Source organism: Psittacula echo (genome assembly GCF_963264785.1).
Source record: "Psittacula echo genome assembly, chromosome: 25".
NCBI lineage: Eukaryota > Metazoa > Chordata > Aves > Psittaciformes > Psittacidae > Psittacula > Psittacula echo.
Window position 1 is genome coordinate 4,844,774 of NC_137760.1, and position 27,217 is coordinate 4,871,990.

General features: G+C 41.4%; 1 protein-coding gene across 2 annotated transcripts in view; it reads right to left on the bottom strand.

The window, feature by feature from the left end:
• Nucleotides 1-4,262: 4,262 nt before the first annotated feature.
• Nucleotides 4,263-27,217, bottom strand: part of PPP2R2A (protein phosphatase 2 regulatory subunit Balpha) — a 39,808-nt gene continuing 16,853 nt past the window's right edge. Inside the window, exons 3-10 of one of the 2 annotated variants that reach the window (XM_080634682.1) lie at nt 15,015-15,112; nt 11,618-11,783; nt 10,927-11,039; nt 10,482-10,659; nt 9,626-9,790; nt 8,973-9,142; nt 8,079-8,170; nt 4,263-7,204 (exon numbers count right to left, since the gene is read on the bottom strand). In XM_080634682.1, coding sequence (XP_080490808.1) covers nt 6,925-7,204; nt 8,079-8,170; nt 8,973-9,142; nt 9,626-9,790; nt 10,482-10,659; nt 10,927-11,039; nt 11,618-11,783; nt 15,015-15,112 — 1,262 coding nt within the window. In that variant the 3' untranslated portion in view covers nt 4,263-6,924. Of the gene's footprint in view, nt 7,205-8,078; nt 8,171-8,972; nt 9,143-9,625; nt 9,791-10,481; nt 10,660-10,926; nt 11,158-11,617; nt 11,784-15,014; nt 15,113-27,217 lie in introns of both variants that reach the window. The other variant, XM_080634681.1, reaches the window with a different exon arrangement.

Consider the following 27,217-nt stretch of genomic DNA (forward strand, 5'->3'; position numbering starts at 1 on the left):
CCCGCCTCTCCCGCACTGCGCAGGCGCGACGCGCACCGCTCCCGCCTTCTGCCGTCTGCGCACGCGCCGCCCACCATGGCGCACGCCGTGCTTGCGCACGTCCCGCTGCCGCCGCCGCGCGTGCGCCGGGCAGACCGTGAGGGAAAAGGCGGGAGCGTGGCAAGGGCCGTGAGGTGCTGGGTGTTACCGCCTCACACACCCGAGATCCTCGGGACACGGGGGCTGGAGGCGCCGGCCCTCCCCACACAGTGCTCTACAGAACTGTCAGACAGCGCTGTCCTCTCAGGAGAGACGGCCTCATTGCCTTACCTCAGCTATAAGCTGAGCCCCAGGGCTCCAGTCCTTTCACAGAGTGTGGCTCGTGTTCCATTTCCAGAGGACGAGATGAATTCGCACAACTCCATACTGTCAAACCCCCATCGCGGTACCCATCGAGCCTCCAGCTCAGACATGCTTCCACACGAAAGACTGCAGCAAATCTCCCTCTCTCAGCGCAGTGGGTGTGAGGTAACCTGTCAGACCTGCATGGCACAATGGTACGAGTCTCCAAACGCTTATTACTTCTCTCATCAGTCTTGCTTTTGCTTCAAGAGAGTTTTAAGCCAACTAGTAGGTCCAGGAACTGCAGTTGTTTAGTCGGTAGAAGAAAAGGCTCAGGGGATCCTTACCAGTCTGCAACTGCCTGATAGGAGGATGGAGGCAGGATGGGGCTGGTCTCTGCTCCCAAGGAACAAGGGATGGGACAAGAGGAAACGGCCTCAAGCTGCACCAAGGCAGGTTTAGATGTAACTGAGGAACAATTCCTTCCCCAGAGGGTGCTCAGGCATTGGAACAGGCTGCCCAGGGCAGTACTGGAGTCACTGTCCCTGCAAGTGTGCACACTGTAGAGGAGGCCCTCAGTGCCATGGGTTAGTGGTGGCCTTGGCAGTGCTGGGATAAAGGTTGGACTTCATGATCCTAAAGGTCTTTTCAAACCTGGTTGATTCTATGACATACATATGAAATACAGTTAAGATGCTCTGAAAGAACTAATGGTCTTTAACACCCATCTGAAATGATAGGTTTAGCAGACAACCCACCCTTTTGCATAGCAGGTTTTTTAATTCTTGGCAGACAGTTAAGAGAAGATGGCATCTGTAACAAAATGGGACTTGTTCCAGGATGGAAAAGTAGCTACAAAAAGTGAAATTATTAGTGTGTGCCACAGTTTCCTTTCAGCATGAAAATGAAGAGGTAACCTCAGGGTATTTATGCACATACTGCTGTACTGAGGCTGGGAATAACACTGAATTTCCACAGAAGAGACTTTCAAATGCGCTGAGAGAGATGCAAACATCTCTCCTCATGCACCTTACCCTGCTGAGCTCTCTTCAGTCGTAGCATGAGTAACTTCTGTACCAATTACCTATTCAAAGTCGCTTTCATGAAATGATCATATATAGAAAACAAGGTTCTTCTAAATTATTCATTTCAGTGAGTCAGTTCCTCAAGCAACTTCTTGTAGATACTTGGTATGGCAGTTAGCACAACCTTTACTGGGATTCTTCTGTTTCCAACCTCCTTTTCCACACACATCCTCTAACAAAAAGAACAGCAAGGATAACTTTCTCACAGATGATTATTTAATTCATCCTCACAGCCTGAGAAATCATCTTTAGTAACTTCATTCCGTTTGACATCACTTAAACTTCAAGGTTTATTTTGAGGCCTATAGTGTTTTTGGTAGCGTACCTTCACTCCCATCTCACACACATATACATAAGTATTTTGTTTCCCAGCAGCAGTAAAGGAGCCTTTATATCATAAACCCCTCCCATCAGCAGCCATGAAAATACAGATTGTAAGATTTTACTGTACCATTCTTACCAAATGGACTCTGTGACTGTACTGGATGTAAAAAATCTGTGTGTCTCGGGGATATCACTGGTAGGGAATTGGCTGTAATGAAACCAAAGCAGTAATTTAAATAATTTCATAAATCAGGAAGGCCACAGATATCTTCTAGATTGGAATCAGAACAATAAGGTGCTTACAATTTTGAATAGAAAACCTGCCCAGGCAACCCTATCCTACTTTGCAACCCTGGCAATCACAGGCCAGCACCATGACTATTTGTCACCTCCATCATTCAGGAAGCATTTGCCGTAATGCCTGTGGCATGAATATTTATCAGTAAAGTGGGACTATTAAAATTTCTGAGTCAGAAATAAATTGATCAAGATTATAGAGTGAGTCAATGCAGAGCCAGAAATAGCATTCACAAGTCCTGACTTTCAGCCCTGTGCTCTAACCACTACACAGGTTCCTGAAGGCAGTTGGGTGATGTAATTAATGTTTGTAAAGTAATTTGAATCCTTGGATGGAAAATGCTATGACAATAGCAAGGTTGGAGGGACAGAAAACCACGTTAATAGAAGAGAAACAATGGCCATAAACTCCTGGGAAAGGCCATGTGTACCAAAGTGCAGTCAGGTAAGTTAGAAAAAGGCTTTAAGTTGATCAAAATCAAACAAGTGTCAAGCCACAGGATTCATCTTGAAGAGCAGAGCCAACCTAATCCCACCTCTCTATTCTCACAGTTCCAAGGTGTTGTAAACATTTGAAGCAATTTAAGGAACAATTTAAACATGCTGCAATTACTTTTATTTTCTTCATTTTGTACTTCTATGCCCCAAGTCTGAAAAAAAATGCTAAGCTGTTGCTAAACTGGATGCCAGCATCCACCAGCCAATAGTCTTTTCCCTCCACACCTCAGGTGATATCTTCATGCCAGAGGTAGTGACGATGCGGCCTGGAAATGCTTTGTTTGGTTTTTATATCTAACAACAACTGATCAAACATATAGTCCTTGCAGATGACTGGCAATTCTGAAGATGGCTTCGAGGAACAGTCACAGCATCCAACCATGATCCCTTGCATTTCTGAAGCATCCACCTCTCTTTGGTAACATTTTGCCTCCTAGTGGAGAGCACCGACAGAACTGCAAGGGCTCTTTTCTTGTGGAGGAGAAACAATAGATGGATTGTTTGCAAAAGGTTGAGAACATTAAAATTCAAAGGTAGATTTGGTATAGAAGCGGAACTCACAGTTTTGTAGTGTCTCAGTTGTATCAGTGTAGAAAGAAATGCTCACTCTATTCCAGCTGCTATTCCTTGCTTCCACTGGTCATTTTTACAAGCCCAAACCTTCCTGTATCAGGAAAAATAAATGTTTGCTAAAGGCAAACACAGGCAAGTCGCGTAAGACACCACTAGTGATTGAACAGCAACCTCACTTCCAGCACACCTCTCCCACCTCGATCCAGTACATCCATCCTTGAACTTATTAATGACATGGCAAAGGGCAAAAGGAAACAGCCTTTGTTCAATTTATGTCAGAAGTGTATCTTGTGAACTGGGAGGCTGTGCAGTTTCTCTGCAGCCCGAGGTGAAGAGCTGAAGACCAGTGCAAAGGATATTATGTTGTGCCTATGAACAACTAATTCCAGAGCCAACAATAAAACAATTACAAAAGTATTAGCATTCCATCATCCAACAGCTCCCTAAGAGGAGGGAGTACAGGTTTCTGCTTATCAGCACCAACGGTGGCTTTTCCAGTTTGGCTGAGAGTAAAAGAATATGTAGCTAAATAATAAATGCTGGAGTAGGAGTTAGTCCTGCCTCAACAGAGCAGGAAGGGAAAGCAGGGTGTTGCTGCATATTCAACTGTTTTCAAGGCATCGGCACTTCTCAACAGGAAAATAGCAAAGGCGCAACAGCCACAAGAACTCTGACCCCCCAACATTGTACCAGTTGGATAACCAGCTTACACTGAACATTAACTGTTGACAGTAGGATCACTGAGGCTCAGCATATGCCTGTAATTTTACAGATACTAACTGCTTAAGTAGCGTTCTTTGCATTCTACTTCCGGATAAGATAGCAGGGAACAGAACTTGTCTGTATTTCATCTGGTATTAAAGGACAGAGAACTGAGAATTCATACTATTTCATGGGGCACTGGAGGAGACCTCTAGAGCAGAGCAGCTGCTGTTGGGCACCCCAGCACCCCCTGCCTGGGAAGTGGTTCAGGAGACACCCAGAAATCACAATGCAGGAGTAGTGTAATGGGGCACCAGGCAATGTGCTGGAGGGAAGAGATCGGTAATTTCAAAACCATCTGCAAATAAGAGAAAAAGCAGGGCCAGGACAGAGGATAAAAAGCAACCTGACAAGATGTATTCTATGCATACTTTTATTAATAAAATATAAGTTTTACAGCATATGTCAATGGACAGTGTGCTTAGAGAATTCTCTAGTTGGATAGTATGACACCAAAGTCAGTAGCTGGTTTTGGTGAGGATAAATTAAACCTCAGATGACATGCCAGGGATTGCTGCTACTGCCAAAAGCAAAACTCCTGCCCAAGACTAGTGTTAGAACCCCCGATTCCATCCCGACACGCACAGCTGAGGTCTGAGGTGGTTTCGCTTGACTGTAGTATTGCTTGGAGGCTGCACTCTGTCCTCTGGGAAATCTACCTGTTCCCTTCTGTGTCATCTTCACATCCTCATTTCCTTCCGTCTCTGTGCTAAGCGACTTCTCAGGTATTCAGTGCATCATTCGGGATAGATACAAGTGTGGCAGTCTTAATACCATGACCCTCCAACTTCCCAAAATAGCAGTCATTAAACCTACACCCTTCTTCACAAAACGGAGATGAATTTTACCAGCTCTGATGCAAAAGAAGCATCTAATTACCTCTTTGCCCTTGTTATAAAAGAATAAACCTTGGCCCTGATCCTGTAAACACCTATACACATGATTAATGTTACTCAACAAGTTGTTTCCTTAACTATTAGCAAGTATAGTCATGAGTAAAATTAGTCACATGCTATGCAAGCAGGAATAGGGCCTATTAGTTTATTCACCCATTGGAGAACAGTTGCTGTCTCTGGGGCAGTTCAATTCTTTACAAGGCTAACAGGTGAAAAAAAAAAATAAAGGTAAACCCCTTACAAAGGCTCATGGTCAGGCATGCATGTTACAAGACAAATACTGTATTTAAGAGAACCAGATCTAATAAATATTAGAATTTTTACATTTTCAAACCACTGCACAAGGAGTTAAATTAAAGTATGACTGCAACAGTAGTCTTGTTAGCCTCTAACCCAGCCATAATTTTACAGCAGAAACAGTATCTTAGTTGATCAAATAATAAAGGCATTATAATAACTACCTATAACTAAGCCACAGAAATAATTTAAATATAGGAAACTGAAAAGTGAAAATTCTCCCAGTCAAGGTAAGTTCACTACGACTTTCAAACTTCATTCTGAACATTTCTTTGAAGGAGGAGGAAACCTAAAAGCACAATTAGCAAAAATATCTGGAGGTAAAAACTCATGAGCCTTATAAAGCATCGATATCTAGTTCATCTTTGGATAAGCCTTATTTGCTGAAGAGTTTAAATCTCTCAAATAACTATGAACACTTATTTCATGCAGCTTCTGTACTCCACGTATTTTCTGATCGTTGCACCATTTAACATTTCTGTAAGTGCAGTAACTTTGCAAAGCCAAAAGCAACACTTGCATGGTAAAACTACATTTCCACTCAGTTACTGATAGCAATAAAATACAGAAAATAGAGCATCTCAGAATGCAGTGTAGTCATTATCTATGTAATCACGTGGTATTGTGCACTACAGAACATCATACTGCCAGACAAGAGTTCAGACAACAGTTTAAAAAGCCACAGGGGACTTTGTACTCTAAACAAGGCATTAAAGGTATCGTATCCTAAAACAAGGCATTGAAGAAACCAGGACAAAACCAAACATTAAGACGTTAGTCCCGTAAAACAGATTTTAAAACCTGAAAATTCTATTCCTCTTCCAATTTAAGCAATAGGGTTTTTAAAAAAGAGCCTTCAAGGATACTGGAACAGTATCTGACCTGTTCAGATTGTGGCAAAATCTGACAGCAGTTCATGGACTTGAAATGGAAGTGGTGGTCTGGTCATTCATGAACGAATGCAGCTACTTGTGAAATCCCTCCCTCTCTTCATTCCCATGAAAAATAATTAATACTGGTTAAAATCATTACAAAAAACATCATTTTATTTTCATGCATCTAAGGTAAAACACAGAGTATTTGTATAAAGAGGTAGATTAAAAAAAAAAAAACCAAAAAAAAAAAAAAAACCCAGATTCTCCATTCTTTGTCACTTTTATTCAGTAGTTTGTTTTTTTCCTTATTTTCTCTTTTTTTTTTTTTTTTTTTTTTTTTTGGTGCCAGACATGGCAAGGAGTGATTACAGTCAACTGTTTATTAAAACATTGGTTGCAACACAGACCCCCGTTACCACTGACCCCAAACGGACCCATTTCATGTGCTTTATTTTGTTGGGTTTTTTCTACACCACCACCAAGGCAAGGTGGAGGGGGGTGAAAGGGAAAGGGGGAGTCCAGGAGGCCAGAAGGAGGAGGAATGCTACAAGCCACAGCAAGAATGAGCTGTATTTAATAAAAAAAGGGGGCCACGAATGATACAGTAATGAGGTTACACAATTAAATCCCATAGCATGACTGAAGGCTTTCCCTGTGCTGGACGTCATCACAATGGAAGGCATAAAAAGTGGAGTAAACCGATGTTGATACAGTCCAATCTAGTCCATTAGGCAAGATGGTGCAAGTAGTCATTTAAATTAAAAAGTGCCCTATCCTCACCTAAATGGCTAGCAGACATGGAGAAGAACGCAGTGACGCATCAACAGAGCTTTCTCCATGTAGCTATAAAAGTGTGTTGTCATATGGCACATTTTTAAACACTGGAAAGGGGGTGCCATAATGGACCTCTCATTCTCTTTCGTTTACAGGTACAAATGCTAGATTCAACTATTTCAACTATGCAGGAAGTGGACTCTTCAGGTAGGAATGCCAACCCTAATTCATTTTGTCTTGAAATATATACAAGTTGTTTGTAGTAGCTACGGCAATGATGTTTTCCTTAGGATGCCAGGCTGTGTGTAGAATCTTCTTGTTGAAGTCTAGGCTGTCAACACTGATTTCATCCTTCTTTCGCTTACCACTTGCACATACTTTACGGGGCTTCAACACGGTACGGGGCTTGTTGTTTTCCCGGGATGCCTCTAAGGTGATGTCTCGCTTTGTGTTCCTGTCAAACATTCTGAAGAAGTTGTTGTAAGATCCTGTCATGACAATGCTGCAGAGAGGGAAAAGGAAGAAAGGAACAGTTCAGCTGAAAATAACTTCTCCTTGCATGAAGCCTGAGGGTCCACATGAAGATCATGCCTTATTGTATAAGCAGAACGTAGGCAGCCTTGCCATTACCTTCTACAAGCTAAAGTGAAACTAAAGCACTGGAATGTTTTATAGATTAAAAAAAATAGTATCGTTCTCCTTAAAGTGTGTACCCTAAAAGGTCCAGTTATCTAAGCACTAATTTGTCATCACTCAATCTGCTTCTCATGCACACGTGAGGAAGCGAGCTAACAAAACCAAATACATCGTATTTTTAGCCACATAATTTTAGTTACATGAAAGTTGCATGAATTCAGGTACTAACAAACACATTGAGTTTGTGACAATACCTTACAGGAGATCCTTATAAGACATACACACTTACAAGTTTCCCTGCCCTTCCTTTGCCTCAAAAAATACTTAAAGTTAAAAAAACCCCAACAACCTCTATCTGACAATACTGGTAAGGCTCCAATGAACTGATTTAGATCTAGCAAATAAGCAGTTAATGACATGATTAACACAAAAGCAATAGCTGTCTTAAATGCTATTACTGGCTAGTCAGCCATGCTCAAGCAAGGCAAACTTAACAACTTGTAACAAAGAGAATCCCTAGAAGGTTTTTCCTAAGTCCTACCTCCTGACAAGGCAGCTTAATCAGACCATGCTTTGCTACATCAAGGATTAAGAACTAATATGCATCCATTTAAGTTTATTGAAGTACTAAAATATTATCCAAGCCAGTCCTTGAATAAAACCAGACAGATACAAGGTCATGCTTCAAGTTGCCCATTTTAAGAATAACTTAAGTGCATAGAGAGAAGAATTAAACTTGCCTGTCTGATCCATTCCAACAGCATTCAAATTTGTCAAAAATGCAATCATTCTCATAGAGTGAGCAAAGTTTACTTCTGAGGTATTCATGCACCTGCAAAAAGAAAAAAACTGAGGTAGATAAACTGAAGGAATATTGAACCTGCACACGTGTAAAACAACCTGCACAGACTCTGTTCCAAGCATAATGAAGTATGTGACTGCTCACACCCTCTTCACCAGAGCACACACAGCTCCCTCCTCTGGATGGATGAGGAGCAGAATGAACAGAGGCCTGAATTAACATATTCTGCTCTACAAAGACTTCACATGAAACTCAAACAGTAGCAAATCATTCAGGGAAGGGAAAGAGCTGTCTCCCAGACTGGGCAGCCCTTCAGCATGCTCTCTCCTCTCCAAGCAGCTCTCATACTCTCACTACCCTTTCAGATACCTGAAAGACTTTGCTTATTTCTAAAAATCGTGCTTTGGTGACTTGATGCCTGATGACATGATTTTCCTATGTCAGATGAGAAGATCCCTTCCCAAATTTCCTTATACAGGAAACACCACAGCAATTTTCAGTGCTGGCTAAAAACATCTTATGCAAAGGAAATGTTTTACCTCCTCCCACTTTGTCCAGGAAGGAACACAGGAATATAAAGTCATCTGAAGACTTATGCTATCTTACTGCTGAAGATAGCCTTTATTAGGTAAGAGGGAGGCTTTTTCATACCCAAACATGGATTTGGGTTCTGCAGTCAGCCCACAACTAGCAAGATCCTTAAGCACATGTGTGAAACACACAAATCCCACCAATGCTTTCCCTTGATACAGTCATCTGTAGACAAAAGTCTAGTAAGACTCAGTATCCTTCAAGGTTTTAATTTCTAGCCTACATCATCTTTACCAAATACCTGGTATGTTTCCACAGGTCTGTTTTCCATATTTAAATCCCAGATCTTCACTGACAGATAATCTCTAGTCATCATGTATCGACCACTATGGCTAAATTTGACATCAGATATGGAAGAGATGATTTCAGAGAAAAATGATCTGTTGCTAGGATCTTCTGGTTCTTCAAACACTGTAGCAAAATAAGACAGGCATTTCAAGAAGTAAGCTTGTCTCGTCCAATACAAGATACACCCACATTAGGTTAACAACCTCTCAATAACCTTGCCACAATCCACTTCTAAGTAAGTGAACTACTCATTAATACTTGGAGTCTTCATTCACACATGTAAGATCTCTAGCATCAAGTACACACCAAGCAACTAGTATTTGGCCTTCTGAAGCCTGCAGAAGGCCATTCCTAGCCCATTGTCTAGGCAGACTCCCCAAGCTTAAGCTGCTAAGAATTTTATTCATTACTTTGGCAAAACATGAACCTAACTTTAAGATTTATTTAGAATATAGGCTTTAGATCTATCTAGTCAATACACTTCAGAAATCCAATACAAATACACACAATTCAATGCTTAATCTATTCCTAACCAGTGCCTAGTTTCATCTAGCAGCAAGATAATCATATTCCAGAAAATGACAAACAGTGCAGGACAGAACTTACATTTTGAATGTCGGTCACAGAGTGCTGATGCTCTCATATCACAGAGACGAATTGTTCCTTTACTGCTGCTGTACACAAACGTGTTACAGCTGTTTGGGTGGAACTCTGCCGCTGTTATCACCTCTGTGAGCTCCTCCATGTTGGCAGGCTTAATATCTACAATATCTACACCATTTTGTTAAGAAACGGTCTCCAGTTTTCACAACTCATCTTTCAGCTTTAAAAGCATCCAGCAATGCTTTTTCAGGACTGTGGGACCCAGTCACAAACTGGATAAAAGTGAGAATCAAGTCTCACAGTTTGTCTAGAAAACAAGACTGTAACATTGCATTCTACAGCAGTTTGAAGTTAACGCTTGTAACAGCGAAAGACTGCTTAGTATACGTCAAAGATTTTTCACACAGAACTTTATTTTGTTTCAGTTCTAATTGCTACATTATAAAGAAGGCATCTGCAAACATATTCCTGTGATCCTACTGCCTGTAACATCTGCAGGTACACACATGAGAGCGGCTGATGGTTAGGTTAGAAGGCAAAAAGGTAAAAGCACTGTTGAGAGAAGGAAGTTACTTCTGACTTGCTTCTTACTGCAAGTCAAGCAAATGTTCACAAGATAGTTTACTGTGATCCTGCCTTCCAGAACTACTCATCTCACTTGAAACCTTCAACTTCTTTTCCTCTTCTAATAGTGTTTTTCACCATGCAAATGACAACTACTCCTTATACTGCTCATGCTGAGCTACCTCTCCCCAGAAACAGGGAGAAATAAACAGGATGTGGAGAGACACACTATACAAAAAGCTTTTCATGAAAGGAAAGAAAATCCAACAGCTTTGTTGTAACCAAAAAAAGATACTAAAACTTCTGTCTGTAATTTCTAGGTGCCACAGGTTAATCCGCAAGTCATCTGCAGATAAGTACGTTTCATAATCACTATTAATGGAGATGGAATTGATGTGATATGTGTGAGCATTGGCAAATATTCTTCGTGGGCTAGCTTCAACCATGAGGTCCATGGGCCTGAATACTGGCACCTGCAAAATACAAAGCAATGGAAGTTTGAGATGCAAATGTACTACAAACACAGTAGCACTCAAGCACACTGCTCACATACATCAAGTCAATTAAAATATCTCAGTATCACCTCAGAAGTAAATGTCTGCCAGCTAACATCACAGAAAATGTAACTTTAATAATGTGATGGGACAGTTACTCACTAAGCCACAGGCTAACCTGTGGTGCCAGGGGAGGGAGAGGAGAAATCACTTGAGTGTAGCTAATCCACCAAGTGAACTACTCACCCGTAGTGTTGTAACTGTAGTAGGATCCCTATACCGTCCATCTTCCTCCTTTAAATTATAACCCTCTGGTCTCTTGTCCCTTTCACTGATTTTCCATAATTTTATGGTTTTATCTGAAATAAAGCGGCCACAGTTTTTAAAAAAAAAAAAAAAAAAAAAATCAAAGCTGTAGGAAAGATACTCATCTTCACAGTTGATGCACTTTAACACGAAGCCTTCAAGGAAGACCACCTACGTGTACCAAAAGAGACAAAAATACTGCTTGGAGAAAACAAGAAAAGATAAAAAGCTTTTGAAAGACCTCCTCCGCGGTTTGTTCTTTATAAAGTTACAGCAAGTTTCAATTAGAATGAGGACTGTTATGAATGATTAATGTCAGCTCGCTCACAGTTAGTGATACACAGGTGAAGGTACTCAATGACACCTTCACCAAGCCCCTTCACTCTAAAACAACCATATCAGAAAAGACTAATACACCGCCCCATGCTATGGGACTCCTGCATCCAGGTGAGCCAGAAGAACAGGACAGTTCAAACAGTGTAACTCCTGCACAGCCACATCCCTAGACACATGGACTAAAAACCAACTTGCCTCTGGCCTTTTGAAAGTGGAGAGAATCAGACAAAAATCCTAATAGCAAACGTATGCAATGAGGTTACCATGCAAAATTAACTGTGAAGTCATAACTTACCATTTGTAGACAATAAAAATTGAGCAGCATTTTTCTGGGGTAACCACCTAATTTTGTTGATCTTCTCTTCAATTTCTAAACTTTTCAAGTAGTCAAACTCCGGTTCATGGCTTTGAAAGGTACTGTAAACATTGTATTCTCCTCTACTGTGAGACTGGGTTTTGTTCTAAAAAGAGAATTAAATGATCAAAATATGCATGCAATGTACAGAATGCTTTTCAAAGCTGCAGGCAGAAGCCAGAACTAGATATTTATGCAGCAAGATACACAGGCAGACCGCTACTTAGCATAAAAAAATAGCATAAAAGTAGGTTAAGACTACACTCTCTGGTTGCCTCTGCCAGACCTGCCATGAGTACCCTTGGTGTACAACTTGCCTTACTGCAACGAGCCTGTGGAACAGACAAAATGAGGATCATCTTTCTTGCAAGGTTTTGATTATAGTTCCTACCATTTTGGCTAAGAAAACGTCAGTTATGGCAGCAACTTTGGATTCCTAGACCTTCCAGAAACTCCCCTCAGCCACATGAGTATCATCTCCAACAAGTTCTCATGTTAATACCAAGCAGCTCAGCTTACAAACTAACATTTTACCTAAACACTGCAGGCATGGTAAGGTTTCTTTTCTTAAAAACTAAAAAAACCCTCAAAAATCTTCATCATTCTCTCATCTTTAATATTTCCACCTTTGTCTTTTAAGAACATTCCCCAAGAGAACTACACAGCCACACATATGTCAGATCTACTCTGTGGGCAAGTTCAGCTTGCTAGGCACACTATCGAAATCCCACATGTCACCTCTAAATTTATACAAGTAGCTTCACATTCCCCAAGACCTTCTAAACTGCTTAAGCAGCTTTTTCTTCCTCATTTGGAGATGGGGGTGGGAAGGAAAAAACCCCACCTCTGCTATAATACACCTCTGACATGAAAAGTCACACCTGCAGTCAGCCTGTGCAGGATGGAACTGTCTGGAAAACTGAAAAGCCTCCAAACCTGCACAATTCCTCTTCCTACAAGCCATGTTTTAGGCAGTGGCTTCCTAACACCAATACTGCAGTGGGTGAACTGAACCTGAAATTCCCATTTTGGAAGCAGTGCTTACTAGGAATACCTGAAATTAATTTAAGCTTAATTTTGCGATATATTCCTGTCCCACCACCTCCATGAGGTTGCCTTTCCTGGGATATGTTCTTGACTAGGGACTTTGTTCCTTCCTTCCCTTGTGTGTCTCATGTCCATCTATTTATTTCTTCCCTTAGCACCTCACTAGAACATCCTTCTTGATATGATCCTTGCAAGCCCACATGTGTCACATTCCTCACATCATTTTCTCTTGCTTCATACCCTTACATTAATAGCTGGCAGGAGTTCTTACACTTTACAATAAGCTGTAGGGGAGGGAAATGTGGACAAAATGCTTAGAAATACAATTTGGCACTAGGATGTTGTACCACACCTATCAATTGCACTGGCTTTCCCACCCTGGAGAATGGAAGAACCTTTGTTCCAAGTTTCAGTTAGACCTAGCAAGTTAAAGCAGGGTCACTGCCCAGAACAGGCAACTCCGAAAGGAAATCTATTGTGCTTTAGGAAATGCTGGTCATGATTCAGGGAACTTTCCTTCAATTCCATACTTACCATAGCGACTGAGTCTTAAATATACTTCTTGTGGAGTCTAGCAAAGCTCTACTAGAGTAGTAGAGTAGTAAAGGACTAGAGTAACATTATAAAGAGATTAAATCCACCCTTGGGATAAAGGCAAAATTTAAACCATCAGACTATCTCATGGCACTCAAAAAAATCCACCCAAGAAGAGGTGTTGGCCCAAGTACCTCATGTTAAATTCCAATTTAGGTAATTACAGGCTGCCTACGCAAATTCCTCCTTCAGTTTCGATTAGATACAGTATTCATTTCCTGCCTGCTCCTTGTGTAATGTCACTTGCTTTGCCTTGCAGAAGGGCCACTACATTCCAACCCAGAGGTGGCAGCCTTTTGGTAGTGGGTGAAGTTGCACAAGCTTGTATACTAAGCTTATTGGGCTTATGGGTTAGTGGTTTTCTTCCTGTACATATTGTCTGAAAAGCACTCAAATGCAGTGTGATAGGAAGTGGTACATAAATCCAACTCAAATAGTTCATTGTCTTTTAGATGCTCCTAACACATAAAGGTTGCTCTAGACAGTTGTGCCTGTAGCATAACTCACTACTAAAGCACTAGGGAATCAAGTCCCCATTGCTCATTCCCTAAACACTGAGAAGTCAAATTATGCCAAAACCAACACTGTACAACTCAATCTGATAACTCAGGTGGTTCCCACTATACCCGGCTTCATAGATCGTAACGATATGAGCCACAGGTTACACATCAAAACTAAATGTAGGCATTTAAAGACAACTCATTTGCGAGCAAGCAAATAGCTATTTAAGCTTCATTAAAGGATCCTTAGAGGATGCAACCTAAAGCTCAGAGTGACAAAACACAAGGGTTTGTAGCCCCAAAAGCTACAAGCAGATTACAGGTGGGACTACGCCCACCCCAGACTCTGGCCAAAGCAACCCGTGCAGAGGCAGGCCAGCTGGGAACATCCCACTAGATGGCACCCCCTGACCACGGTGACTTGTCAAGAGAAGGCCCTGTCCTGGAGTTGTCTCATACCAGCAGAAAGGAGCTTGCCCTGGAGAACTGTGGGATTCTTAAAGTTGAGGATTTTTAGAGTTGAAATTGAATGAAACACTAAGGAAAGAAGTAACAGCATGACCTTTCTAGGCCGTGACAGAAGTGCCTTTCATCCTCTCCTTGAAATAGGTTCTAACCTAGTCAACTTCTAACTACAGCTTTAGTTAAAAAAACCAAGCACTCCATCTCACTTCTCTTAACACAAAGGTAGAGGCCCTTCCCTAGCATCAGAAGATTTGTCTGTTGAATTCTCCAAAGACCAAAAGAACAAGTATAAAATGAAGAGATACCTTTGCTACTATTATTCTAGGATTTTACCCGATTGATATCAGAATGGACAAGGACATCTTAGGTCAGTTACAAACTCACTTAGGGACAACTTTGATTTCCCCCACTACAGTGAAATCTGAAATAATCATCACAGCCAAGTACAGTCATTATAAACCAACCAGCTTTGCTTCCCCAAGGTCTTTCTGTGTCATAGCCCCCTTCTTTGCTTTCACCTTAAGCACTCTTCAGACCACAGCCAAAGAGTGTTTGAAGACAAATTAATTTCCAACAGCATCACTAAAGTTCTCAGTAATTTCTTCACTCTTAAGTTTCATTATTTTAATCACTTATTACACATGATGCATTTTGTGTAACCTCCTCTTTAAAAAGAGAATGAATGGGAACAGAGCAGAGTATTAAATATACCTCACGTAGTTAGCACTCACCTCCTGCTCCTGTTGAAAGATGACAACTCTACCTCCTTTGTCTCCTGTTGCTAACAACTCTCCAGAATGGTTAAATTCTACCGTAGAAATTATATCCGCTGCACGGGAACAGAAATAAACCCATTAAGTTCATAATTCTCCTAAATATGAAGTGCTCAAGAAAGCTACGATTATAAGTAAAAAAGAAAATGCACACTTTGATTCAGTTTAAGTATCTTTATGTTGAAGTAAAGTGCAAGTAGGGAGTTCTTAAAAAATACAGAAGTAATCTTTTCAAGCTATACATTTCAGACTAGTACATACAGTTCACCATGCCAGAGTTCCAAGTTCAGTGTTGTGCACTGAATTGGTTTTAAAGGTTTTACATCATCACCTCTTAAAGGTGTTTCTCTGTTGTGACTCCAGTATAGTATAGAAATGGATTTTATGTGTACTGTAAGAGCAGAGAGACTATGTATATATATACACTCCTACCTTTATTTTCTCCATTCCTTCTGGTAAGAGATTTAGATACAATCATTACTCATACAATTTCAAAGCTTCTTTATTTTGTAAGGACTATGAACACAAGTAATAACTCAAGGGCAAAACATCTTAGGGTGGAGATGTTCAGACATCAGTGTCTAAGGAATGCAAGGAAGTGGAACAAAAACAGCTACAGAAAATTAGGAAATCAATTCAACAGACTCTCTAAAAAACTTGAGTATCTCTTCTGGATGAGGACAGTTTCCATTACCATGCACACTTTTACATGGAGTGCTAAAATTAAGCGGGGAATACACATTGACAATGACCTAGTATCAAACTGATCTGCTTGTAGAGCTAAAAGGACAAATTATGACTTAAGCTCACACACACTGATTCATGTTCTCAAATGCACACACGCCCCTCATACTTTCAAGCAGCAGAATCAGGAGCCAAACCATTCTTCAAACATTCACTTCAAGCTGCAAAACAAACCTATAAATCTAGTTTTCTGCAGAAGAAAGTACCTGCAAGTTTTGACACATACAAGTCTTCAGGCTAGTTTGCTCTCATGTCAGTCTAATGGAGATAAACTGTATCCACATTTTCTATTGGATGGGTTCTACATGTTTTAGAGTTATGAAAGGGCTGGTACCTGCTCTACAGACCAAAAGCTACTGCTGGATTTAAACCAGAACTGTCATGCAGCATAGCACAGACGCTATCTTATCATGAACAGCAACAGGAGTATTTCATTGTGAAGCAGTGAAACATGCAGGACTTTCCTCTTATTCATCTTAATACCAAGAAGAAACTTACATCATCCTTGGGTTGTCCCAAACACATGGGCGGTGGCCTCCGAGGACATGAGCAAGCTGTTCTTCCATAACTGCATTACACAGCAGCCAGGAGCTTGCAGTCTGTGTGTCTGAGCACAGCACAATGCAAAGACAGCCCAGACACACCAGCCAAAAGATGCAGAGTCAGATTCTTGGCATGAATGGGTACATACAGCTCAGTTGTGTTTTCCACATATCCAGCACAAACTGCCACCTAACCATTGCTAAACACAAGATTATCTCCATGGACCTCCCTCACCACAATAACCTGACACTGCTGAAACACAAACTGGCTGCTATTTCCCAGGAACACTGTGTTAAGGACATAAATGTGATGTAAACCTGTGTGTAGTTAAACCAGGATCCACATCACACATAGGAAAACCTTTAATTGAGAGCACATCGTTGTTTTTTCCTGGAGGTTTATGGTTACTTTAGCCATTCTGCACGTGTTTGTGAACAAGATTAAGTGATTTCTCTCAAATCTGTAAGACCTAAGACCACATACTACTCAGATGAAGATACGGCGTTCAGTATGTACCTATCACAGGTGAATGGGCATAAAGATAGCACACAATCAAATCCAGTCTGCAGAAAGAGTCAAGAGCAAACTGAGCTACCTAATTCTGACTACTCCTTACAATGCAAACCACATTGTTGTAATCCTCCGATAGGGTAAGACCTTAAGGAAGTTATCAATTCATTGAAGAAAACTAAGATAACTCATGTATCAATAGTGAGAACTACACAGAATAATTACTGTTCTGAAAACCACTGCGAGCTATGCCAGTCTTAGAGAAGACAATACACAAGTTAGCAGCAGACCTAAAAGTGCACATGTATGTGGAAGGAGAACAGCAAAGAAAAAATTGCCTTTAAAATCTTATATATCTGTCTAAGCACAGATGGGTAATTTCATACTAGTACTTACTTGGTGAAAGTCACAGGGAAGTTTTACAAGGTCAAAAGACTTATGATTAGATCAGGCAGCAACAACAGCTAGAAAAGCCTTAATTTAAAGGGATAAAACCTCCATTTTCTGATGTGATATACATTTAATTATGTAGAGACCTAGAAATAATAATTCTACAAATCTCAAATATAGCAGAAAGCTAACTACTTGTCTGGAACCATTCTAGGCATTCATTCTTTCTGCATTTACTTTAGCTCTCACTATTATCCACGCCCAACATCAGTGATCTCCAAGGTGATCCAGGTCCTGCTTTGTCTTGATACTCAAACACATGAATGAACTTCCAGTACTAACATCCCCACACCTCCAAAAAGTCCAGCAGGCTCAGTCAGTGGGGACAAGGGTCTGCAAACTCCCTGGTGCAGACCAACCCTATGCAAAAGACCTTTTCAAGTACTTGGATCAATTTTACATTAGAAACAGAATACAGTCTTTAGCAGCAATCACAACAACAAAATATTCAGTAGTTTTTAAACTCAAGATACATCTCTAGAATCCAACATGCCTTTTACACTGTGATCCTGGACTGTTCCCTTTCCAAGGACAAAACAAATGTGCTAAAAAAAGTAGGCAGAAAACAGATTTCTTCTTAACCAGCCCCAAACCAAGGCTGAGATGCATATTTCATACCAAACAATCAGTACTGGAGAGCAAAGCAACCAGTCACACATTTTAAATCCAGTAACTCACCGTTAAGGATATTGTATTCCCATACCTTGGTCAAAGAAAGAGACAGACATCAAGGCACTGGTGTTGAACTGGGTGGATTTAATAGTGTTTGAGAATTGACAGGGGAAGCATTTCATCTTCCGCAGTGCACTGATTCACTTGGGTATTTTCATCTGTATTAACACCTTCGTTGCCAAAATAAAAAGCACCAACGTTATCCTTTCCTTTTCAAATGGTAACTACAATTCCCATGACAGTTACATGGAGGGTTATTTTAGTCCTTCAGCACCGCAACGGGCAAAAGAGCATCTATAGAACGCGCTGCCTTCCCTCTGCCTCCTCCCTTTTGTGCATGCTATTTTTGCTACAGTCTCTAGGTGGGAGTCTTGCAAACACCGAGGGCTGCTCTCGCTGCCCAGAAGCTTGTAAATGATCCCTTCTACGCAAAGAGCACCAGGGAGGAGTACTGAAGGGAGAAGCATATGTATAGCCCTCAGTTGTCACCAGCACCACTGGCTTTTGGGAACTGCTGCATTCTGTTGTTTACTGCTGAATTCATTTCAATGCCCTCTTCTTCAAGTACCACCATCAGAAACAAATAACCACCAGAACCTTATCTGATAACCATACCCCTCACAGGATACCGTTAGATAGCATTATCTGTTAACAGCTTCCACCAAGCTCACTGTGACTTGGAGATCAGCCTTGTCTCTCTCCTCTGCCCAAACATCTTGAGGCATCTTTGACACCAAGTGAAGCACTTAAATGCTGAAGACATTTCAAATGCTGAGATTGTTTTAAAACACCACAGGGCAACACCAGACACAGAAGGTGAATACATCATTCTGACAAAAGCAAAACCAGGAGAGAAATGTAGATTTACATTCCTGTAGCGTACCTGCAATACCTGTGCTAAGTTCCTCCCTCTTGTATAACTTGGGATAGACAGCTCAGGGGTTACTAGAGTGTTTAGAAGTACTTATTTGCACAGATGTACTTAGTTCCACCTAAATATCCCTTCATAAACATTTCTGGCCAATACTAGAAACACTTCAGAGACTAAATACTTCCAAATAATGGGTTTCAGTGATCTGAAAGTAAGGGAGAATCAGGGGGAGGGCATCCCCTACACAGCGTAAAAATCTCTTTACTCTTGCTGCACATGTACATCACCGAAGGATGCTATGAATTAAACAGAACTACAGTACAGTTGTAACCCTACTTTAAAGGGCCAAAACACACTATAGCCAAACCAAGGTAGTGATCCCAAAAATCCGACTGAACTGATGGGTCCCTGACCCATCAGCACCTGCCAAGGGTGCAGAGCCCGTGCTCCCAGAAGTCCTCAAAGCCTCTTCACAGCTCTCCCAGGTACAACAGCTACAGTTGAGCTCCTGGCAACTGCGTCAAGGTTGCTTCTCCTTTGCAGTGACCTTAACTTTCTCAACCTGCTCTAAGGTTTTTATGTATTGCTTCAATGATATACTTTCACTTTAAGTGCTCCTACCAGCAAGGCCTGGACACTTATCTTCACTACCTTCAAATAAGACTTGCTTTTCTTATGGTAGACAAGGAGACGGGAACCTGACAAACCAAAGGAATCAAAACAAGGTTTCTAGAACTAGGAAGGGGGAATGACAGGGCCACATTTATCTCAAGCCCTTGATAATGCTTTAAGAAATGCTTGAGGCATTTGCAGTTCACCACGTGAAAGGGAAAGGTACCAGAAGCTCCCCAGCAATTCTTAACCAGTGACTGCTACACACTTCTGATGTATCTTCTAGTAAGAGAACAGTCACTCACCACAAACCTGACCCGTTTCCCAGCGGGTTTCCAAAGGGAACAATCCCAATTTCAAGATTCGTAGTCAATATTTATTCCACCAACTGTTGCTGGTGTAATTCAGCTGGTCTATCAGGCAAGGTACAGCTGGCCTGAAAATCTGAGGCACTGGGCCAGTGCACATACAAAAGATGACCAGTTCAAGTGAAAATACGTTGTTCAAAGACAGATGAGTAAAGGAATCCAACACATCTCTCCAACAATAATGATTTTTCCCCCCCTTTAAAGGAAAACAGTGTTTGAAATAAGGAAAATTCCATGACAGAGGCTAAAAAACACTTTCATTCTCTGGGGGCCTTCAGTGAATGCTGACCAAGAACCACACATGCACTATCACAAGCCGCTTTGCTGAAATGCTAAGAGAAAAAGCCGTACTGAAGTTTGAGCACTGTTACAGGTCGATGGAATAAAAGAATAAAACAGCGTTAGGCATCCAAACAAGCAAAAGAAAATAATGCAACCCAATTACTTAGTTTCAGGAGGCCCACTGTGAGCCTAAAAAGCAATTCTGTATTAAATTTGTTCCCAATAATAGAATAAAAGCTATTTTATTAGTGCAGAAGAGGCTATCTATTTTAATGTACCACGAAATTTATATAAACTCTGCTTATAAAACATGCTTGGTAGGCAAAACATGTCACCTACTCCACAGCAGCAAGTCAATCACGGCCGTGAACAAAGAGCGTCTTTATTTCACCAGATCCAAAAGGTTTCTGAGCAAGTTTTTGGACTCATGTTGATCTGCTGCCTAAGCAGAGAGCAAGTCAATCGGTCTGTTTGCACAAGTGGAGCAATCTCCTCATGTTCCCAAGGACTAACAAAGAATTGCAGTATTTTAAAAACCATTTTCATCTGCACCTTCCCAGTGGCTCAAAATACTACTTCTGGAATTTTCCAAAGCAGGAGCTGAAACCAACCTTGTCTATCATGTAGAGCAGATTACTTCTGGCCTGGTATTCTGTCCTAAGGAGTAAAAACACAATTCACTGACCAAACCACTACCTCAGTTTGCCAGCCTTAAGCATAGAAGAAACCCTTTTGATCAAAGTATTAAGTGATCATTCCAAGGATACTTTGGAACAGAAATCACAAAGAAACCAACTTTCAGGATTATTATAAAAATCCCAGGAGGCTCAAAAAGCCTCAGATTGAGGTAGCAGCAGGACTGGATGAACCTCATGAGGGATAAAGACAGTGAAGTATTTGAGCTCAACACACAATTACTGTGCATACCTGAGCCATTCTTCCCACATTATCTCTGAAGATCAAGTCAACACTCTCAAAACTGAGCAGAAGTATCTGTCCAGGAGAACTTGGGGACCATAAGTACGTGCAAATCACTTGTGAATGTGTTTGGCCCTTTCTAATCCACCGTCAGGCAAAACCTTCCTCTTCAGAGTACTGAACAGATGCAACTTCCAAAACTCAAACTCAAGTCGCAGCTAATCACAACAATATACGGCTTTTTATTGACTTTCTTATTTCCAGTAATGATTCTGGTTTGTAGTCATGTACTTCATTGTGAGGGGAGAAAAAAAGAAACAACCAAAAACACTAGAGACAAAACAAAAGCTCTTCCAAGGCTTCAAGTATTTTTAAGCTACACAATGCACTCATTGTTTGAGCCATCTCAACATCACACCACACTTACCCAGAGTTCCAATATATTGTGTATTAAGGCTGTGAAGCTAAAGAAAAGAGTGTTAACCTCAACGTGATCAGAAAGGCTGGTTAAATACATGTGTGTTGCAAAGAGAAGAGCTCCCAGCAGAGGATACCACAACTCTAAGCACAAGAGAGAGAGGAAAATGACAAGCCTATTCAGTACTGGTGGTATAAAAGAAAACACCCTCTGCATTCCAACGTCATCCCTAATTTATGTATGTAGAGGGGGGAAGGGAACAGAAGGATACTTTCAAGTTACCATGACCAGTTTTACTATTGACTTCATTTCCCTTCATTCACTTTCAAGAGTGATTCTTCGCATTCATTCCGTTTCTCAGAAGAGACCAGGCAACAAAACCGAAGGCAGCTGGGATAAAGCATTCCTACTGTTCAATTTACTTCTCAAGAGTCATTCCAGAACTCCTTTAAATACATCTCTACCAGGAGAGGCCATTAAAAAATTTATTAATCCCTCAAAAGTATGGAGAAAGGATGAAAACTATGAAACAGCAGTAAAGAAAGGGGTTACCTTGTGGCAAAAATCCCCACTCCTGTGCCCTGCAGCACTGCAGGAGCCAGCTGGTTACTTGTTCTCTCCCAAGTACCAGTCCTGCAATTCTGCTGCACACAAAGAGCCACAAAGCTCCCTGCTTACCAGGGAGGGGAGTGGAATTTGTATGAGGGCCAGCTAAGCTTCACACTGCCGCTGGCCCTGCCAGGGGGTAGAGCACAAACACGCCGGAGCCCAAGCAGCAGACAGTAATTCAGCTGGTTTTGTTGGCTTGGGCAAGTCTGGGAAACCTGCACCCAGGGAGAAGGATTTCCAGAGAGTTCCCGAGCATCCGTGTTCGTTCCAAGCGCTGCAGCCTTGTGAGGCTGGAAGAAACATGCCATGGCCATGAACCCAGCACCGTCCCCAGGGGTTCTGAAAGCACTCTGGGCCTGTTCGGTAAAGGTGTATTTAAGTGTTGGGACTCTCCCAGTCCTATTTACATATGTATCTATGTGTAACATACACACACAAGATACCAGTCTCCAAACACTGAATACATGTAGCACTTTACATCTTAAATTCCCTGCACAAGCTACTCACCCTAAGTAAATTAACCAAATACACACCTTCTCAAGCAGTCCTAACCCCACGTATTTCCCATCTCTTTCTTGGATGTTCCTGTATTTCCATTTTCTCTTTTATTGCCTCTTTGTTCTCCCCTTCTCTCTCCAACTTTGCCAGCCTTTGAGGAAAGAAAGTCATGTTTTGAGCAGGCAAGTCCCAGGCTCAACTGGGAGTTCAACTTTGGGTTTGATAGCCTGAGTGATTTACTCATTGCTATTATTATTACACATCTTATTTTTAACTTTCTATTCAGCTCCCTAAAATAAAGTCTGGACCCATCTCTTGACCAAGCTTTGTCCTGCAGCTTCCCAAGTCACATTAACATGACCAGTGCCTACCTTGCAGCTCTGCATCAGTTCACTGTGTGCTGAGAGGTAAGCAGGGCTCTGCTCTTCCATAGCAGAGTGTGGCTCAGACAGCATCCCCTTAAGTTTGCCACATCCTCCTGATATTACTCTTCATGCTGCCAAATCTACATACGGGCAATGGCAGCAAGAACCCTCATCACCAACCTTCAGAAGTAAGAGCTTGAATTAAGTCACTTTTTTTAATGGAAGCAGGAACAATACAAGCTAAGGGAAGGAAGCAGCACTGCAAAAAGTGTGTCATAGGATGCATGCATCTTAAGATGGCTTAGAATTTACAGATGCATTTATAATATGTTCTTAGATAGCCTAGAGATAATGCAACTTGAGTCATATGGTCAAAATAATGTGGTTCTGTGGTTTTGTGAATTTATGCAACCAACCATTTTTGTTAAACCTCGGGACTCAGCCAAAAAAACAACAGCAAACTTCCATTCCCTCCCACTGAAATAGTACAGTGATACTTTAATCTTGTTGCCATTGGCTTTAGGTAAGGCTAGTAATTCTCCTAAAGAGCTTTACTAGGCTCAATGCTCAAAGAACACAACTCCAAATCCATCTGCCCTATGCAACAGAAGCTGCTCCCGGCTGCAAAGCAATAGTGAGAAGATGGCATTAGAACTGCAGAGAACAGAACTGAAATAGAAGTGACTCTCAAAACCCTTTACAAGTTGGAATAGTAACAAATGCAGATGAAGTGTAATAGTAAAGCAGGGAACAGGATCACCATCTACCACAATACAGTACCTCTTGCCTGGAAAAGCAGCTCCTTACACAGTCAGAAGTCTTTAAGTGATCTTAACTGATATTAAAGCAACTTCCTCATTTAGACGCAACTCACAGACTAATATTGAACACAGAGTGCACTTTTTAGGTTGTACAGGTAGCAGCATACTAAACAGTTTAATTCTTGTGTTTGGTAAACAATTACTGTGCCTCTCTGGGCAACCGCTGTTTGTTGTAAGCTTCAACATCCCCATTCAGGTCAAGTTTCCACCAGCAAATTCATATCCCTAGCTGCCCCCATGGTCCATTTTTGGACCAAGGCAAGAGGCCAACAAACAAGTGTGCTAAAACAACAGCCACTTTCAGAAGCAGCAGAAGTCACTATAGGGAACACTGTAATCACCACCTTGGACCACCACCTCAAACTCCAGTGAATGATCCCTAAAACACTTCACTTATATGGAACAGTTTGTTTTTTCCGAAGCTAACAGAGTTTATTAAGACTGAACTGAGGGTATTATACAAGCAATCTGCTGGGGGGGGCAATACAAGCAACATGCTGAGGAGCAACCCCATCTCCAGACAGCAGAGCTGTACCTGCAGACGGCAATTGAGCCCACAACCAAAATGCCAGTTAACTGCATCTTTGTCTCTATGTGCAGTCATCTCTGTCTCTATGTGCAGTCTCCACAAGCTTACACTTACAGCAGCTCCCTAAACAAGGTCAGCATTTGGCACTGCTAGAACAGAAAGGAAACTGAATTAAACCTCAGACCACTGGCTTCCTGCCTCTATCTATAGTAGGAAATTCAAAGTCTTCAGCACACAGACTCAAAGACACCTGTGGTGGCATAGAGAAAAGCAGAGACAACAAAACAGGAGCAGGTCAAAGCACTCTGAAAACAGATGTGACCTGCACTAACCTGCACTGATTGGTCCCGACTTCCTACAACTTAAAATGACATTAGATTGCTTTATTCATCTTTGTGATAGAAGTTAAAGCAGTCACGTTAAAAATTAGTGTGAGCTTTGGGAAAGAACTTTTCTACCTTAAATTGACTTAGAACTGTGCTCCATCGTGGGACTGGTGAGGCAATACCTGTACCACAAGCACTATAACCACTAAATTACTATACCTCTCTGCAGAGGTTTTATTTCTCCTCACCAAAGCTGGCACCACATCCTAAAACTCCTTTTATGCAAACTTCATTGTAAAACTACAGAAGAAACCAACCTGTAGAGCTGAAAACAATCCTGAACAGCTGCTTTGAAACCATTCCATCTGAGAATTAAACCGATTCAGGTTTTTAACCCCAAATTAGTTACTAATAAAGCGCTTCAAGAATTACAGTGAAAAATCCTCTCATATTAAATTCATACCAGCAGCAGGTAGAAGAATGTTCTCCCTATATAAACAAAAGCAAAGCTGTTTGCTTTCTGGATAGAAATCATTAACCCTCATCACCCTGATTAATTACTTGCTATTTTTAAACCTGCAGACATTCCTGCAGTTCCTTCCCGAACACATGCATGGGAAACCAACAGGCCAATTCCCTTCTTCCACTGGGTGACAGAGAGTAAATCGACCACAGCAGTATCTTTAGCTCATGACAAGCTGCAAACCAAAAGTACCTTGTCTTGCCCCTAAGCTGGACACCGTCTAGTGGGAGAACAGAGCAGGGAGTCTAACCATATTCAGAGAAGGAGGGCATTAAATGTATTTACATCAGTCCAGATGCAACAACCACAAAAAGCTCCTGCTGACCTGGCTGCCCACACCGAGGCAGTGTGTGTGTAACCACGAAGGTTAACTCGGCACCAGCATTAGCGATGTAAAGAACATCACACACTGAGAATAGCAGGACATCAGTTGGAGCCCTTAGGGCTGCAGTGCCCTGGGAGCTGCCCTCACCTACACATTACTAGGACCTCTGAGGATGTATTTTACACATAGACCTAAGCTCATGTATCCTATGATCCTTCTACCCTGGAATTGAGAGGGGCATGTGTATGAAGCTTCTTACAGCCCTCCACAGCTCTGTTAGGCTACCCCATCCAAATAATACTTTGCATATTACTGCAAAGTGCAAACATCATTTGTTCAAGACAGAGCAATTTTTCAACCCAACACAAGCTAGATCAGCCTGAAAATTCTTCAAGCTCAATAACAAAGCATTATTTAATACCTAATAAGAATTCCCTTGAGTCTCTACAGGCATCCTCTGCCTTGAAACCGCAAATAGCATTGTTCTGGCTTTTACAATACCCTGTGAAAAGCAACTGAACCTCAAGGTGGTCTGAAGCACCACCCAGGTATTCTTTATTCAAATAGTTTACAGTCTTTGCAAGAGGCTCCCAAGTTCTAGTATGAGGAGCAAACCCAATTAGGAAAGCAACAACTAAGACAATTGCCCTCGTTAGCTCTTCATTACACAAGTTTACAGTTTTTCCCCTGAAGAATACCCTAGAAAGAGTCAAACATGATGTTACTATTGTATTAGTACTGCAATCCTATTTAGAAAGACGAATACATGTGCATATACACACAGGGAACATTTTACTAGGGACAAAAAGCAAATGATGAGCATTTAGTTTCAATCTCTTAACACACATGCTGCCCCAAACTCAAGTATTCCTTAAAATATGACAGGAAGTGCCTATTTGCTTTTCCTATTCACACTAAATCAGGTCTATTGTTGGCTGAAACAAAGGTCTTTCAACCTGCATCACCCGTTCCCAGGACATTTGACACCAGTTTATTAATATCATAACCATAAGAGGCAGAAGTGGCAGAAATCCAGACCCACTCCTGGTACTCGTCCTAAATAACCTTAGAAAGGCGGGTGAATAATCTCACAGGTTGTGGAACTACACTTAAATCACAAGGAGGAACAAACAGGTAGAGGTCACAGCTTCTCCTTGAGCCTGTTCTTTGCAGCCACTGCAAAAATCAAATACAAAAATATCATCTAAAATAATATATAATAATCACTTTAAAAACTGCCCACAACCTTTCCTCCATCCAACCAGCAGACCTGCTCTGGCTCTTGAACAAAATGGAATCATCAGTAAATCCAACACTTATGCATTTTCCAATACCAGCCAGCTGTACAATAGGAAAGCTATTGGGGGGTTCAGTTTTCTGAACATCACAAAATTCAGCTGTTGAGAGCTTCCAAACTGTAAAGCTTCACTCTGTTTCCAGGTGAGGGAAGGAGTAGAGCAGCCTTCCTACCAAGAATGTGTCACGCAGGTTTGCAATAATCCCCCTTCAATCACAGTGTGAGCTCCTCCTCACTCAAGGTTAGGATTATAATATTAAAAACCCAGACTGGGAACAGTTGTTTCCACCTCCCCGGATAACAGAACTGTCAAGGACTGTGCACCCCTGAATTTAATTGCTATCTAACACTCCATCAGAAAGGATGTTTTTGATGTGAAATATAAACAAGAACAGCAGCAATATCAAGTAGCTGAAGTACTTAAGCAACACCTATGTTTAAGAACCTAAATGCATTCTAACTATTCACTTACTCATTTTG